This window comes from Oncorhynchus gorbuscha, linkage group LG10 (assembly GCF_021184085.1).
Source record: "Oncorhynchus gorbuscha isolate QuinsamMale2020 ecotype Even-year linkage group LG10, OgorEven_v1.0, whole genome shotgun sequence".
In the NCBI taxonomy this organism is placed as follows: domain Eukaryota; kingdom Metazoa; phylum Chordata; class Actinopteri; order Salmoniformes; family Salmonidae; genus Oncorhynchus; species Oncorhynchus gorbuscha.
The window spans coordinates 14,584,384-14,601,883 of NC_060182.1; the positions used below are offsets into that span (position 1 = coordinate 14,584,384).

A 17,500-nucleotide genomic window follows, 5' to 3' on the forward strand; every position below is an offset into this window, starting at 1 on the left:
CTTCTTCTCATCTCATCTCTTCTTCTCCTCTCTTTATTACCACTCCCCTTCTTCTCCTCTCATCTCTTCTTCTCCTCTCTTTATTACCTCTCCCCCTTCTCCTCCTCTCATCTCTTCTTGTCCTCTCTTTATCACCACTTCCCCTTCTTCTCCTCTCATCTCTTCTTGTCCTCTCTTTATCACCACTCCCCCTTCTTCTCCTCTCATCTCTTCTTCTCCTCTCTTTATCACCACTCCCCCTTCTTCTCCTCTCATCTCTTCTTCTCTTCTCTTTATTACCTCTCCCCCTTCTCCTCCTCTCATCTCTTCTTCTCCTCTCATCTCTTCTTTTCCTCTCTTTATCACCACTCCCCCTTCTTCTCCTCTCATCTCTTCTTCTCCTCTCATCTCTTCTTCTCCTCTCGTTATCACCTCTCCCCCTTCTCCTCCTCTCATCTCTTCTTCTCCTCTCATCTCTTCTTCTCCTCTCTTTATCACCACTCCCCCTTCGTCTCCTCTCATCTCTTCTTCTCCTCTCTTTATCACCTCTCCCCCTTCTCCTCCTCTCATCTCTTCTTCTCCTCTCTTTATCACCACTCCCCCTTCTCCTCTCATCTCTTCTTCTCCTCTCTTTATCACCACTCCCCCTTCTTCTCCTCTCATCTCTTCTTCTCCTCTCATCTCTTCTTCTCCTCTCATCTCTTCTTTTCCTCTCTTTATCACCACTCCCCCTTCTTCTCCTCTCATCTCTTCTTCTCCTCTCATCTCTTCTTCTCCTCTAGTTATCACCTCTCCCCCTTCTCCTCCTCTCATCTCTTCTTCTCCTCTCATCTCTTCTTCTCCTCTCTTTATCACCACTCCCCCTTCGTCTCCTCTCATCTCTTCTTCTCCTCTCTTTATCACCTCTCCCCCTTCTCCTCCTCTCATCTCTTCTTCTCCTCTCTTTATCACCACTCCCCCTTCTTCTCCTCTCATCTCTTCTTCTCCTCTCTTTATTACCTCTCCCCCTTCTCCTCCTCTCATCTCTTCTTCTCCTCTCATCTCTTCTTTTCCTCTCTTTATCACCACTCCCCCTTCTTCTCCTCTCATCTCTTCTTCTCCTCTCATCTCTTCTTCTCCTCTCGTTATCACCTCTCCCCCTTCTCCTCCTCTCATCTCTTCTTCTCCTCTCATCTCTTCTTCTCCTCTCTTTATCACCACTCCCCCTTCTTCTCATCTCATCTCTTCTTCTCCTCTCTTTATCACCACTCCCCCTTCTTCTCCTCTCATCTCTTCTTCTCCTCTCATCTCTTCTTCTCCTCTCTTTATCACCACTCCCCCTTCTTCTCATCTCATCTCTTCTTCTCCTCTCTTTATCACCACTCCCCCTTCTTCTCATCTCATCTTTTCTTCTCCTCTCTTTATCACCACTCCCCCTTCTTCTCCTCTCATCTCTTCTTCTCCTCTCTTTTACCACCTCTCCCCCTTCTCCTCCTCTCATCTCTTCTTCTCCTCTCTTTATCACCACTCCCCCTTCTTCTCCTCTCATCTCTTCTTCTCCTCTCATCTCTTCTTCTCCTCTCGTTATCACCTCTCCCCCTTCTCCTCCTCTCATCTCTTCTTCTCCTCTCATCTCTTCTTCTCCTCTCTTTATCACCACTCCCCCTTCGTCTCCTCTCATCTCTTCTTCTCCTCTCTTTATCACCTCTCCCCCTTCTCCTCCTCTCATCTCTTCTTCTCCTCTCTTTATCACCACTCCCCCTTCTCCTCTCATCTCTTCTTCTCCTCTCTTTATCACCACTTCTCCGATCTTCTTCTCCTCTCATCTCTTCTTCTCCTCTCATCTCTTCTTCTCCTCTCATCTCTTCTTCTCCTCTCTTTATCACCTCTCCCCCTTCTCCTCCTCTCATCTCTTCTTCTCCTCTCTTTATCACCACTCCCCCCTTCTCCTCTCATCTTCTTCTTCTCTTCTTCTCTTTATCACCACTCCCCTTCGTCTCCTCTCATCTCTTCTTCTCCTCTCTTTATCACCTCTCCCCTTCTCCTCCTCTCATCTCTTCTTCTCCTCTCTTTATCACCTCTCCCCCTTCTCCTCCTCTCATCTCTTCTTCTCCTCTCTTTATCACCACTCCCCCTTCTTCTCCTCTCATCTCTTCTTCTCCTCTCTTTATCACCACTCCCCCTTCTCCTCCTCTCATCTCTTCTTCTCCTCTCATCTCTTCTTTTCCTCTCTTTATCACCACTCCCCCTTCTTCTCCTCTCATCTCTTCTTCTCCTCTCATCTCTTCTTCTCCTCTCGTTATCACCTCTCCCCCTTCTCCTCCTCTCATCTCTTCTTCTCCTCTCATCTCTTCTTCTCCTCTCTTTATCACCACTCCCCCTTCTTCTCATCTCATCTCTTCTTCTCCTCTCTTTATCACCACTCCCCCTTCTTCTCCTCTCATCTCTTCTTCTCCTCTCATCTCTTCTTCTCCTCTCTTTATCACCACTCCCCCTTCTTCTCATCTCATCTCTTCTTCTCCTCTCTTTATCACCACTCCCCCTTCTTCTCCTCTCATCTCTTCTTCTCCTCTCTTTACCACCTCTCCCCCTTCTTCTTCTCTCATCTATTCTTCTCCTCTCTTTATCACCACTCCCCCTTCTTCTCCTCGCATCTCTTCTTCTCCTCTCTTTATCACCACTCCCCCTTCTTCTCCTCTCATCTCTTATTCTCCTCTCTTTATCACCACTCCCCCTTCTTCTCCTCTCATCTCTTCTTCTCCTCTCTTTATCACCACTCCCCCTTCTTCTCCTCTCATCTCTTCTTCTCCTCTCTTTATCACCACTCCCCCTTCTTCTCCTCTCATCTCTTCTTCTCCTCTCTTTATCACCACTCCCCCTTCTTCTCCTCTCATCTCTTCTTCTCCTCTCTTTATCACCACTCCCCTTCTTCTCCTCTCATCTCTTCTTCTCCTCTCTTTATCACCACTCCCCCTTCTTCTCATCTCATCTCTTCTTCTCCTCTCTTTATCACCACTCCCCCTTCTTCTCCTCTCATCTCTTCTTCTCCTCTCTTTATCACCACTCCCCCTTCTTCTCCTCTCATCTCTTCTTCTCCTCTCTTTATCACGACTCCCCCTTCTTCTCATCTCATCTCTTCTTCTCCTCTCTTTATCACCACTCCCCCTTCTTCTCCTCTCATCTCTTCTTCTCCTCTCTTTATCACCACTCCCCCTTCTTCTCCTCTCATCTCTTCTTCTCCTCTCTTTATCACCACTCCCCCTTCTTCTCCTCTCATCTCTTCTTCTCCTCTCTTTATCACCACTCCCCCTTCTTCTCCTCTCATCTCTTCTTCTCCTCTCTTTATCACCACTCCCCCTTCTTCTCCTCTCATCTCTTCTTCTCCTCTCTTTATCACCACTCCCCCTTCTTCTCCTCTCATCTCTTCTTCTCCTCTCTTTATCACCACTCCCCCTTCTTCTCCTCTCATCTCTTCTTCTCCTCTCTTTATCACCACTCCCCTTCTTCTCATCTCATCTCTTCTTCTCCTCTCTTTATCACCACTCCCCCTTCTTCTCCTCTCATCTCTTCTTCTCCTCTCTTTATTACCTCTCTTCCCCCTCTCTCCTCCTCTCATCTCTTCTTCTCCTCTCATCTCTTCTTCTCCTCTCTTTATCACCACTCCCCCTTCGTCTCCTCTCATCTCTTCTTCTCCTCTCTTTATCACCTCTCCCCCTTCTCCTCCTCTCATCTCTTCTTCTCCTCTCTTTATCACCACTCCCCCTTCTCCTCTCATCTCTTCTTCTCCTCTCTTTATCACCACTCCCCTTCTTCTCCTCTCATCTCTTCTTCTCCTCTCATCTCTTCTTCTCCTCTCATCTCTTCTTTTCCTCTCTTTATCACCACCTTCTTCTCCTCCCCTTCTTCTCCTCTCATCTCTTCTTCTCCTCTCATCTCTTCTTCTCCTCTAGTTATCACCTCTCCCCCTTCTCCTCCTCTCATCTCTTCTTCTCCTCTCATCTCTTCTTCTCCTCTCTTTATCACCACTCCCCCTTCGTCTCCTCTCATCTCTTCTTCTCCTCTCTTTATCACCTCTCCCCCTTCTCCTCCTCTCATCTCTTCTTCTCCTCTCTTTATCACCACTCCCCCTTCTCCTCTCATCTCTTCTTCTCCTCTCTTTATCACCACTCCCCCTTCTTCTCCTCTCATCTCTTCTTCTCCTCTCATCTCTTCTTCTCCTCTCATCTCTTCTTTTCCTCTCTTTATCACCACTCCCCCTTCTTCTCCTCTCATCTCTTCTTCTCCTCTCATCTCTTCTTCTCCTCTAGTTATCACCTCTCCCCTTCTTCTCCTCTCATCTCTTCTTCTCCTCTCATCTCTTCTTCTCCTCTCTTTATCACCACTCCCCCTTCGTCTCCTCTCATCTCTTCTTCTCCTCTCTTTATCACCTCTCCCCCTTCTCTTCTCCTCTCATCTCTTCTTCTCCTCTCTTTATCACCACTCCCCCTTCTTCTCCTCTCATCTCTTCTTCTCCTCTCTTTATTACCTCTCCCCCTTCTCCTCCTCTCATCTCTTCTTCTCCTCTCATCTCTTCTTTTCCTCTCTTTATCACCACTCCCCTTCTTCTCCTTCTTCTCTCTCATCTCTTCTTCTCCTCTCATCTCTTCTTCTCCTCTCGTTATCACCTCTCCCCCTTCTCCTCCTCTCATCTCTTCTTCTCCTCTCATCTCTTCTTCTCCTCTCTTTATCACCACTCCCCTTTTCTTCTCATCTCATCTCTTCTTCTCCTCTCTTTATCACCACTCCCCCTTCTTCTCCTCTCATCTCTTCTTCTCCTCTCATCTCTTCTTCTCCTCTCTTTATCACCACTCCCCCTTCTTCTCATCTCATCTCTTCTTCTCCTCTCTTTATCACCACTCCCCCTTCTTCTCCTCTCATCTCTTCTTCTCCTCTCTTTACCACCTCCCCCCTTCTTCTTCTCTCATCTATTCTTCTCCTCTCTTTATCACCACTCCCCCTTCTTCTCCTTTCATCTCTTCTTCTCCTCTCTTTATCACCACTCCCCTTCTTCTCCTCTCATCTATTCTTCTCCTCTCTTTTCAGCACTCCCCCTTCTTCTCCTCTCATCATCTCTTCTTCTCCTCTCTTTATCACCACTCCCCCTTCTTCTCCTCTCATATCTTCTTCTCCTTTCTTTATCACCTCTCCCCCTTCTTCTCCTCTCATCTCTTCTTCTCCTCTCATCTCTTCTTCTCCTCTCTTTATCACCACTCCCCCTTCTTCTCCTCTCATCTCTTCTTCTCCTCTCTTTATCACCACTCCCCCTTCTTCTCCTATCATCTCTTCTTCTCCTCTCTTTATCACCACTCCCCCTTCTTCTCCTCTCATCTCTTCTTCTCCTCTCTTTATCACCACTCCCCCTTCTTCTCATCTCATCTCTTCTTCTCCTCTCTTTATCACCACTCCCCCTTCTTCTCCTTTCATCTCTTCTTCTCCTCTCTTTATCACCACTCCCCTTCTTCTCCTCTCATCTATTCTTCTCCTCTCTTCTTTTTCAGCACTCCCCTTCTTCTTCTCCTCTCATCTCTTCTTCTCCTCTCTTTATCACCACTCCCCCTTCTTCTCCTCTCATCATCTTCTTCTCCTTTCTTTATCACCTCTCCCCCTTCTTCTCCTCTCATCTCTTCTTCTCCTCTCATCTCTTCTTCTCCTCTCTTTATCACCACTCCCCCTTCTTCTCCTCTCATCTCTTCTTCTCCTCTCTTTATCACCCTTCTCCTCTCATCCCTTCTTCTCATCTCATCTCTTCTTCTCCTCTCTTTATCACCTCTCCCCCTTCTCCTCCTCTAATCTCTTCTTCTCCTCTCATCTCTTCTTCTCCTCTCTTTATCACCATCCCCTTCTTCTCCTCTCATCTCTTCTTCTCCTCTCTTTATCACCACTCCCCCTTCTTCTCTCATCTCTTCTTCTCCTCTCTTTATCACCTCTCCCCCTTCTCCTCCTCTCATCTCTTCTTCTCCTCTCATCTCTTCTTCTCCTCTCTTTATCACCACTCCCCCTTCTTCTCCTCTCATCTCTTCTTCTCATCTCTTTATCACCACTCCCCCTTGTTCTCCTCTCATCTCTTCTTCTCCTCTCTTTATCTCTTCTTCTCCTCTCACACCACTCCCCCTTCTTCTCCTCTCATCTCTTCTTCTCCTCTCTTTATCACCACTCCCCTTCTTCTCATCTCATCTCTTCTTCTCCTCTCTTTATCACATCTCCCCTCATCTCATCTTCTCCTCTCTTTATCACCTCTCCCCCTTCTCCTCCTCTCATCTCTTCTTCTCCTCTCATCTCTTCTTCTCCTCTCTTTGTCACCACTCCCCCTTCTTCTCCTCTCATCTCTTCTTCTCCTCTCTTTATCACCACTCCCCCTTCTTCTCCTCTCATCTCTTCTTGTCCTCTCTTTATCACCACTCCCCCTTCTTCTCCTCTCATCTCTTCTTCTCCTCTCTTTATCACCACTCCCCCTTCTTCTCCTCTCATATCTTCTTCTCCTTTCTTTATCACCTCTCCCCCTTCTTCTCCTCTCATCTCTTCTTCTCCTCTCATCTCTTCTTCTCCTCTCTTTATCACCACTCCCCCTTCTTCTCCTCTCATCTCTTCTTCTCCTCTCTTTATCACCACTACCCCTTCTTCTCATCTCATCTCTTCTTCTCCTCTCTTTATCACCTCTCCCCCTTCTCCTCCTCTAATCTCTTCTTCTCCTCTCATCTCTTCTTCTCCTCTCTTTATCACCACCCCCTTCTTCTCCTCTCATCTCTTCTTCTCCTCTCTTTATCACCACTCCCCCTTCTTCTCTCATCTCTTCTTCTCCTCTCTTTATCACCTCTCCCCCTTCTCCTCCTCTCATCTCTTCTTGTCCTCTCTTTATCACCACTCCCACTTCTTCTCCTCTCATCTCTTCTTCTCCTCTCTTTATCACCACTCCCCCTTCTTCTCCTCTCATCTCTTCTTCTCCTATCTTTATCACCTCTCCCCCTTCTCCTCCTCTCATCTCTTCTTCTCCTCTCTTTATCACCACTCCCCCTTCTTCTCCTCTCATCTCTTCTTCTCCTCTCTTTATCACCACTCCCCCTTCTTCTCATCTCATCTCTTCTTCTCCTCTCTTTATCACATCTCCCCTCATCTCATCTTCTCCTCTCTTTATCACCTCTCCCCTTCTCCTCCTCTCATCTCTTCTTCTCCTCTCATCTCTTCTTCTCCTCTCTTTGTCACCACTCCCCCTTCTTCTCCTCTCATCTCTTCTTCTCCTCTCTTTATCACCACTCCCCCTTCTTCTCCTCTCATCTCTTCTTGTCCTCTCTTTATCACCACTCCCCCTTCTTCTCCTCTCATCTCTTCTTCTCCTCTCTTTATCACCACTCCCCCTTCTTCTCCTCTCATGTCTTCTTCTCCTCTCTTTATCACCACTCCCCCTTCTTCTCCTCTCATCTCTTCTTGTCCTCTCTTTATCTCCTCTCTCTCCTCTCCCCTCCTCTCTCCTCTCCTCTCCTTTCATCTCCTCTCCTCTCTTCTTCTCCTCTCATCTCTTCTTCTCCTCTCTTTATCACCTCTCCCCCTTCTCCTCCTCTCATCTCTTCTTCTCCTCTCTTTATCTCCTCTCCTCTCCTCTCCCCTCCTCTCTCCTCTCCTCTCCTTTCATCTCCTCTCCTCTCTTCTTCTCTTCTTCTCCTCTCTTTATCACCTCTCCCCCTTCTCCTCCTCTCATCTCTTCTTCTCCTCTCTTTATCACCACTCCCCCTTCTTCTCCTCTCATCTCTTCTTGTCCTCTCTTTATCACCACTCCCCCTTCTTCTCATCTCATCTCTTCTTCTCCTCTCTTTATCACCACTCCCCCTTCTTCTCCTCTCATCTCTTCTTCTCCTCTCTTTACCACCTCTCCCCCTTCTTCTCCTCTCATCTATTCTTCTCCTCTCTTTATCACCACTCCCCCTTCTTCTCCTCGCATCTCTTCTTCTCCTCTCTTTATCACCTCTCCCCTTCTCCTCCTCTCATCTCTTCTTCTCCTCTCTTTATCACCACTCCCCCTTCTTCTCCTCTCATCTCTTCTTCTCCTCTCTTTATCACCACTCCCCCTTCTTCTCCTCTCATCTCTTCTTCTCCTCTCTTTATCACCACTCCCGCTTCTTCTCCTCTCATCTCTTCTTCTCCTCTCTTTACCACCTCTCCCCCTTCTCCTCCTCTCATCTCTTCTTGTCCTCTCTTTATCACCACTCCCCCTTCTTCTCCTCTCATCTCTTCTTCTCCTCTCATCTCTTCTTGTCCTCTCTTTATCACCACTCCCCCTTCTTCTTCTCCTCTCATCTCTTCTTCTCCTCTCTTTATCACCACTCCCCATTTTCTCCTCTCCTCTCTTCTCCTCTCCTCTGCTCTCATCTCTTCTTCTCCTCTCTTTATCACCACTCCCCCTTCTCCTCTCCTCTCCTCTCCTCTCCTCTCCTCTCCTCTCCTCTCCTCTCCTCTCCTCTCCTCTCCTCTCCTCTCTTCTTCTCCTCTCCTCTCATCTCTTCTTCTCCTCTCTTTATCACCACTCCCCTTTTCTCCTCTCCTCTCCTCTCTTCTCTTCTCCTCTCCTCTCATCTCTTCTTCTCCTCTCTTTATCACCACTCCCCCTTCTCCTCTCCTCTCTTCTTCTCCCCTCATCTCTTCTTCTCCTCTCTTTATCTCCTCTCCTCTCCTCTCCTCTCCTCTCCTCTCCCCTCCTCTCTCCTCTCCTCTCCTTTCATCTCCTCTCCTCTCTTCTTCTCCTCTCATCTCTTCTTCTCCTCTCTTTATCACCACTCTCTCTTCTCCTCTCCTCTCTGTTTCTCCTCCCTTACTCTCCCCTCCCCTCCCCTCTGCTTCCCCTCTGCTTCCTTCTCTCTTCTTCTCCTCTAGCTTCTTCTTTCCTCTTTTCCTCTCATGTCTTCACTTTTCGTCCTCCACACCTTCTCTCCTCCTTTCCTCCTCTCCCCTCCTCTCTCCCCTCCTCTTATACTCTCTCCTCTCCTCCTCCTCCAGTCTCCATCTGTCACTCCGTTTGACTAAACGTTCCCTGTTTGTCCCTCACTCTGCCTGAGGGAGACAGCTCTGGCCAAGCTAATTACAAACACACACATGGACACACACACACACACACACACACACACACACACACACACACACACACACACACACACACACACACACACACACACACACACACACACACACACACACACACACACACACACACACACACACACACACACACACACACACACACACACACACACACACACACACACACACACACAGAAGTATACAGTGCTTGTTTGCGTATGTGCATACTGCATATGTGTGGACATACTTGGGTATGTGCTTGTGTACATGTTTGTGTGCGTGTGTTTTTGTGTGCACGTACACACACAAAAACACATGCTTGCATGCACACACACACATGCTCTCTCTCTCTCTCTCTCTCTCTCTCTCTCTCTCTCTCTCTCTCTCTCTCTCTCTCTCTCTCTCTCTCTCTCTCTCTCTCACACACACACACACTCTCTCTCTCTCACTCTCACTCACCTGGGTACTGCCTGAAGAAGCCCTTGGCACTGCCAAAGTACTGCCATATGAGGGATGGGTCCCTCTCAAAGTTATCCACAAACACTTTATTCAAGGCTTCAGACCAGTAAACTCCATTTACTATAGCTGAGTCTGAGAGAGAGGAGGAGAGGAGAGAAGAGAGTAATGGAGTTAGTAACTCCTATCACTTCATGAACAGGATTCTGAATGATTGAATGAGCCCATTCAGCATATCATTTCTAAAACTGCATCAAATTATGTTTTGCAGCAGAATGTGTACTGTTTTGAATTTGACCATAATTCCTAAAAGCTGAATCTAAAGTCAAATATGAGACAATAGACAGACAATTCAGAAAGACATGATAGATAATATGAGACAATAGACAGACAATTCAGAAAGACATGATAGATAATATGAGATAAGAGAACAAAAAGGATAGAAAAGATGAGATAGAGCAGGGCGGGAGAGAGAGAGAGATAGAAGCAGAGATAGATAGAAGCAAAGAGAGAGATAGGGGCAGAGAGAGAGAGAGAGATAGAAGCAGAAATAGATAGAAGCAAAGAGAGAGATAGAGCAGGGCGGGAGAGAGAGAGACATAGAAGCAGAGATAGATAGAAGCAAAGAGAGAGATAGGGGCAGAGAGAGAGAGAGAGATAGAAGCAGAGATAGATAGAAGCAAAGAGAGAGATAGGGGCAGAGAGAGAGAGAGATAGAAGCAGAGAGAGAGAGAGAGAGAACACAAACACACCCTACAGAACCCCAGGACAACAGCACAATTAGACCCAACCAAATCATGAGAAAACAAAAAGATAATTACTTAACACAATGGAAAGAATTAACAAAAAAACAGAGCAAACTAGAATGCTATTTGGCCCTACACAGAGAGTACACAGTGGCAGAATACCTGACCACTGTGACTGACCCGAAATTAAGGAAAGCTTTGACTATGTACAGACTCAGTGAGCATAGCCTTGCAATTGAGAAAGGCCGCCGTAGGCAGACATGGCTCTCAAGAGAAGACAGGCTATGTGCTCACTGCCCACAAAATGAAGTGGAAACTGAGCTGCACTTCCTAACCTCCTGCCCAATGTATGACCATATTAGAGAGACATATTTCCCTCAGATTACACAGATCCACAAAGAATTCGAAAACAAATCCAATTTTGAAAAACTCCCATATCTACTGGGTGAAATTCCACAGTGTGCCATCACAGCAGCAAGATTTGTGACCTGTTGCCATGAGAAAAGGGCAACCAGTGAAGAACAAACACCATTGTAAATACAACCCATATTTATGCTTATTTATTTTATCTTGTGTCCTTTAACCATCTGTACATAGTTAAAACACTGTATATATATATATATATAATATGACATTTGTAATGTCTTTACTGTTTTGAAACTTCTGTATGTGTAATGTTCACTGTTAATGTCCATGGAGAACAAGTGCACCTCCTCCCAGCTGCCCACTGCACTGAGGCTAGAGCACCTCCTCCCAGCTGCCCACTGCACTGAGGCTAGGGAACACGGTCACCACCGACAAATCCATGATTATCGAAAACTTCAACAAGCATTTCTCAACGGCTGGCCATGCCTTCCGCCTGGCTACTCCTACCTCGGCCAACAGCCCCGGCCCCCCCGCAGCTCCTAGCCCAAGCCTCTCCAGGTTCTCCTTTACCCAATTCCAGATAGCAGATGTTCTGAAAGAGCTGCAAAACCTGGACCCGTATAAATCAGCTGGACTTGACAATCTGGACCCTTTATTTCTGAAACTATCCGCCGCCATTGTCGCAACCCCTATTACTAGCCTGTTCAACCTCTCTTTCATATCGTCTGAGATCCCCAAGTACTGGAAAGCTGCCGCAGTCATCCCCCTCTTCAAAGGGGGTGACACCCTGGACCCAAACTGTTACAGACCTATATCCATCCTGCCCTGCCTATCTAAGGTCTTCGAAAGCCAAGTCAACAAACAGGTGACTGACCATCTCGAATCCCACCGTACCTTCTCCGCTATGCAATCCGGTTTCCGAGCCGGTCACGGGTGCACCTCGGCCACACTCAAGGTACTAAACGACATCATAACCGCCATTGATAAAAGACAGTACTGTGCAGCCATCTTCATCGACTTTGCCAAGGCTTTCGACTCTGTCAATCACCATATTCTTATCGGCAGACTCAGTAGCCTCGGTTTTTCGGATGACTGCCTTGCCTGGTTCACCAATTACTTTGCAGACAGAGTTCAGTGTGTCAAATCGGAGGGCATGTTGTCCGGTCCTCTGGCAGTCTCTATGGGGGTGCCACAGGGTTCAATTCTCGGGCCGACTCTTTTCTCTGTATATATCATTGATGTTGCTCTTGCTGCGGGCGATTCCCTGATCCACCTCTACGCAGACGACACCATTGTATACACTTTCGGCCCGTCATTGGACACTGTGCTATCTAACCTCCAATCGAGCTTCAATGCCATACAACACTCCTTCCGTGGCCTCCAACTGCTCTTAAACACTAGTAAAACCAAATGCATGCTTTTCAACCGATCGCTGCCTGCACCCGCATGCCCGACTAGCATCACCACACTGGATGGCTCCGACCTTGAATATGTGGACACCTATAAGTACCTAGGTGTCTGGCTAGACTGCAAACTCTCCTTCCAGACCCATATCAAACATCTCCAATCGAAAATCAAATCAAGAATCGGCTTTCTATTCCGCAACAAAGCCTCCTTCACTCACGCTGCCAAGCTTACCCTAGTAAAACTGACTATCCTACCGATCCTCGACTTCGGCGACGTCATCTACAAAATTGCTTCCAACACTCTACTCAGCAAACTGGATGCAGTTTATCACAGTGCCATCCGTTTTGTCACTAAAGCACCTTATACTACCCACCACTGCGACTTGTATGCTCTAGTCGGCTGGCCCTCGCTACATATTCGTCGCCAGACCCACTGGCTTCAGGTCATCTACAAGGCCATGCTAGGCAAAGCTCCGCCTTATCTCAGCTCACTGGTCACGATGGCAACACCCATCCGTAGCACGCGCTCCAGCAGGTGTATCTCATTGATCATCCCTAAAGCCAAGACCTCATTCGGCCGCCTTTCGTTCCAGTACTCTGCTGCCTGTGACTGGAACGAATTGCAAAAATCGCTGAAGTTGGAGACTTTTATCTCCCTCACCATCTTCAAGCATCAGCTAGCTGAGCAGCTAACCGATCGCTGCAGCTGTACATAATCTATTGGTAAATAGCACACCCATTTTCACCTACCTCATCCCCACAGTTTTTATTTATTTACTTTTCTGCTCTTTTGCACACCAATATCTCTACCTGTACATGATCATTTATCACTCCAGTGTTAATCTGCAATATTGTAATTATTCGCCTACCTCCTCATGCCTTTTGCACACATTGTATATAGACTCCCCTTTTTTCTCTGTGTTATTGACTTGTTAATTGTTTACTCCATGTGTAACTCTGTGTTGTCTGTTCACACTGCTATGCTTTATCTTGGCCAGGTCGCAGTTGCAAATGAAAACCTGTTCTCAACTAGCCTACCTGGTTAAATAAAGGTGAAAAAAAATATATATATATATTTTGTTGTTTTTCACTTTATATATTCACTTTGTATGTTTTCTACCTCACTTACCTTGGCAATGTTAACACATGTTTCCCATGCCAATACAGCCCTTGAATTGAATTGAATTGAATTGATAGAAGCAGAGATAGATAGAAGCAAAGAGAGAGATAGGGGCAGAGAGAGAGATAGAGGCAGAGAGAAAGATGGAGGCAGAGAGAGAGATAGGGGCAGGGAGAGAGATGGGGTAGAGAGAGCGAAAGGCAGAGATAGATAGAGATAGAGATAGAGGCAGAGAGAGATAGAAGCAGAGAGAGAGAGAGAGAGAGAGAGAGAGTTAGGGGCAGAGAGAGAGATGGAGGAAGAGAGAGAGAGATAGAGGTAGAGATAGATAGAGGCAGAGAGAGAGAGATAGACATGTACTGCATGAACAGTGGGGCAAAAAAAGTATTTAGTCGGCCACCAATTGTGCAAGTTCTCCCACTTACAATTATGAGAGAGGCCTGTAATTTTGATCATAGGTGCACTTTAACTATGACAGACAAAATGAGGAAAAACAATCCAGAAAACCACATTGTAGGATTTTTTATGAATTTATTTGCAAATTATGGTGGAAAATAAGTAGAGAGAGAGAGAGAGAGAGAGAGAGAGAGAGAGAGAGAGAGAGAGAGAGAGAGAGAGAGAGAGAGAGAGAAATAGAGAGGCAGAGAGAGACACATATTATTTTATTTCACTTTTGTTTATTATCTTCTTGCTTTATCAATGTTAACATATGTTTCCCAAAGTGAAATTGAATTGATAGAGATAGAGGCAGAGATAGATAGAGGTAGACTGATACATAGACAGGAATAGTGTTTGTGGGTATCAGTGTGAGTGTGTGTGAGGGGTGTGAGGTGTGTGTGTGTGTGTGTGTGTGTGTGTGTGTGTGTGTGTGTGTGTGTGTGTGTGTGTGTGTGTGTGTGTGTGTGTGTGTGTGTGTGTGTGTGTGTGTGTGTGTGTGTGTGTGTGTGTGTGTGTGTGTGTGTGTGTGTGTGTGTGTGTGTGTGCACGTGTGTGTGTGTACCCCTCTCTCCTTGCTGATACTGAAATGTGATGAAGCACATCCACCTTAGATTACTAAAACCTCTTTTCAATTTGCAGGCTGAGGGAGTCTTGGAGGTGATTTGCCAGTGGAGCCCTATCGGCTAGACAGACAGCATTATCACCTCTACCTTGTATCAGACCTGGGAGGGAGGAAGGCGGGGAGGGAGAGACAGAGAAATATATATATATATATATATATATATATATATATATATATATATATATATATATATATATAGAGAGAGAGAGAGAGAGAGAGAGAGAGAGAGAGAGAGAGAGAGAGAGAGAGAGAGAGAGAGAGAGAGAGAGAGAGAGAGAGAGCAAGAGAGAGAGAGAGAGAGAGAGAGAGAGAGAGAGAGAGAGAGAGAGAGAGAGAGAGAGAGAGAGAGAGAGAGAGAGAGAGAGAGAGAGAGAGAGGTGGGGGGCACACAGAGGGCACACCTAAGCGATAATGCCCAAGATATTATGATTTTTCCATGACACAGACTGATCAGGTGAATCCACTTCAATCAGTGTAGATGAAGGGGAAGAGCCAGGTTAAAGAAGGAGTTTTAAGCCTTGAGACAATTGAGACATGGATGGTGTATGTGTGTATGTGTGCCATTCAGAGCCATTGAACGGGGTATGGTAGTAGGTGCCTTCCAGTGTAAAATACATACTACCATGCATATATATAAAAAACAAATATATATATATATATATATCCCTCTAACGACACACTTGTGGCAACTAAAACACACCGTTGTACCAGACATCCAGAGAGCCTGGATGTCGCCCGAGAGGAGTTTCCACAGCATCCCAGTCACTTCTGGTGTACATTAACGTCTATTAGAATCTAATCATATCCACATGAGAGGAAGAGGGGAATTTACCCCTTCCTCCCTCTAAACTTCCAATTCCATTTAAATTCATCTCCACTAATACACTCTAATCAGAGGAGCTTGAACGAAATGGATTAGATTAGACAGAGCGAGAGAGAGAGAGAGAGAGAGAGAGAGACAGAGAGAGACAGAGAGAGAGAGAGAGAGAGAGAGAGAGAGAGAGAGAGAGAGAGAGAGAGAGAGAGAGAGAGAGAGAGAGAGAGAGAGAGAGAGAGAGAGAGAGATTGACACAAACGCAGAACAACGACAAATTCATGAGAAGTTGAATGGATTAGAAAAAGCTAAAAAGGACAATGAAAACCCTTTGGTCTCCCCAATAACTGACTGAGTTCTATAAGAAACTTCAGGCTCTGAAATGTAAAAAAGCATGCGGACCTGATGGCATCCTAAATGAGATACTCCAACTTGGTAGTGCAACATTTCAATTGGCTATATTAAAACTGTTAAATTTGATCCTGAGTGTAGGTTATTTCCCTGACATCTGGAATCGAGGACTCATAACCCCAATCTTTAAGAACGGAGACAAATTTGACCCTAACAATTACAGAGGCATTTGTGTGAACAGTAACCTGGGGAAGGTTTTCTGTAGTATTATAAATGTAAGAGTTCTAAACTTACTTAATAAGCACAATGTCTTGAGTAAAAGCCCAATTGGATTTATATCAAAACATCACACAACTGATCATATTTACACCCTACACACCATGATAGATAAACATGTCCACCAAAATAATACCAAAACATACGCTTGCTTTATTGACTTCCAAAAAGCATTTGATTCTATTTTCCATTCAGCACTGTTCTACAAAGTTATTGAAAGTGGTGTAGGGGGTAAAACATATGACATAATTAAATCAATGTATACTGGCAATACGTGCAGCATTGAAATTGGCAAGAAAATAACAGAATTCTTTAACCAGGGGTGGGGCCTTCGCCAGGGTTGCAATCTGAGCCCTGCACTCTTCAATATTTACATCAACGAATTGGCCACTATTCTAGAAAAATCCTCAATGCCTGGTGTTAGTCTCCACACTTCAGAGCTTAAATGCTTACTCTTCGCAGATGACCTATGCCTGCTGTCACCCACAGCACATGGCCTACAGCAGAGCCTGGACCTGCTAGAGCAGTACTGCCAGACCTGGGCCCTGGCAGTAAACCCCCAAAAGACTCAAATAATGATTTTCCAGAGAAAATCCAAATCTCAGGAAATTAGACCAAAATTCTCAATTGGTACAACATATACAGAGTACTGCACACACGAAAATTACTTAGGTTTAAAAATATAGAGTACTGCACACACTACAATTACTTAGGTTTAAAAATAAGCTCAACTGGACACCTTAATGAGGCAGTGAATGAACTGAGAGAAAATGCCCGCAGGTCATTCTACGCCATTAAAAAGCTAATTCAATTGAAATACCTATTAAAATTTGGCTAAAACTAATTGAACGTGTCATTGAACCAATTGCACTTTATGGCAGCGAGATGTGGGGTCCACTTGCAAAGCAAGATTTCATCCAATGGGACAAACACCCCATTGAAACCCTGAATGCAGAGTTCTGTAAGATTCTCCTACATGTCCAGGGGAAACTACAAACAATGCATGCAGGGCGAAATTAGGCCAATATCCACTAATAGTAAAAACTCCAAAAAGATCAATTCAGTTTTGGAAACATCAGAAATAAAGTGACCCCTCTCAAATCAAATCAAATCAAATCAAATGTATTTATATAGCCCTTCGTACATCAGCTGATATCTCAAAGTGCTGTACAGAAACCCAGCCTAAAACCCCAAACAGCAAACAATGCAGGTGTAAAAACACATCATTACCAAGCCCTGCAATGCCAAGAGCTGAGCAAAGAAAAAGTCTCCTCATCCAGCTGGTCCTGGGGCTGAGTTCACAAACCTGCTCCACTAACACACTGAAGCCTCAGGACCAGAACATCCAATCAATCAGAATAAACCAAATTACAACACAGTCAAAACAAACTACATTGTTATTGGGAAACACAAGCACAACAAGCAAAATGCAGAGCTATCTGGCCCTAAATCGGCTGTATACCATGGCTAACTATCTGGCTCTAAATCGGCTGTATACCATGGCTAACTTTTTGACCATGGTTACTGATCAAAACCTTAGAATAACCTTGACAAAGTGCAGGCTCTATATGCTTATTGTTATTCTTCAATGTAAGATTATTTTGACCCTTGGTTATTGTTGTTGCTGTTGTCCCGTTGACAATTTTGATTGTTATTATTTTCATATTGTAAATATTCAAAGTAAGCTTTGGCAATATGTACATTGTTACGTCATGCCAATAAAGCAAATTGAATTGAATTGAATTGAGAGACAGAGAGCGAGAGTGTGAGAGATAGAGACAGAGAGCGAGGGTGTGAGAGTGTGAGAGATAGAGACAGAGAGCGAGGGTGTGAGAGATAGAG

At 45.5% G+C, this 17,500-nt stretch overlaps 1 protein-coding gene across 1 annotated transcript in view; it reads right to left on the bottom strand.

Annotated features, from left to right (window-relative positions):
* cacna2d3a (calcium channel, voltage-dependent, alpha 2/delta subunit 3a) overlaps positions 1 to 17,500 on the bottom strand; it is a 442,979-nt gene that overhangs the window by 196,161 nt on the left and 229,318 nt on the right. The window contains exon 6 of the mRNA XM_046364965.1: positions 9,523 to 9,654. Within this exon, the coding sequence (XP_046220921.1) occupies positions 9,523 to 9,654 (132 nt within the window). The remainder of the gene's footprint in view (positions 1 to 9,522; positions 9,655 to 17,500) is intronic.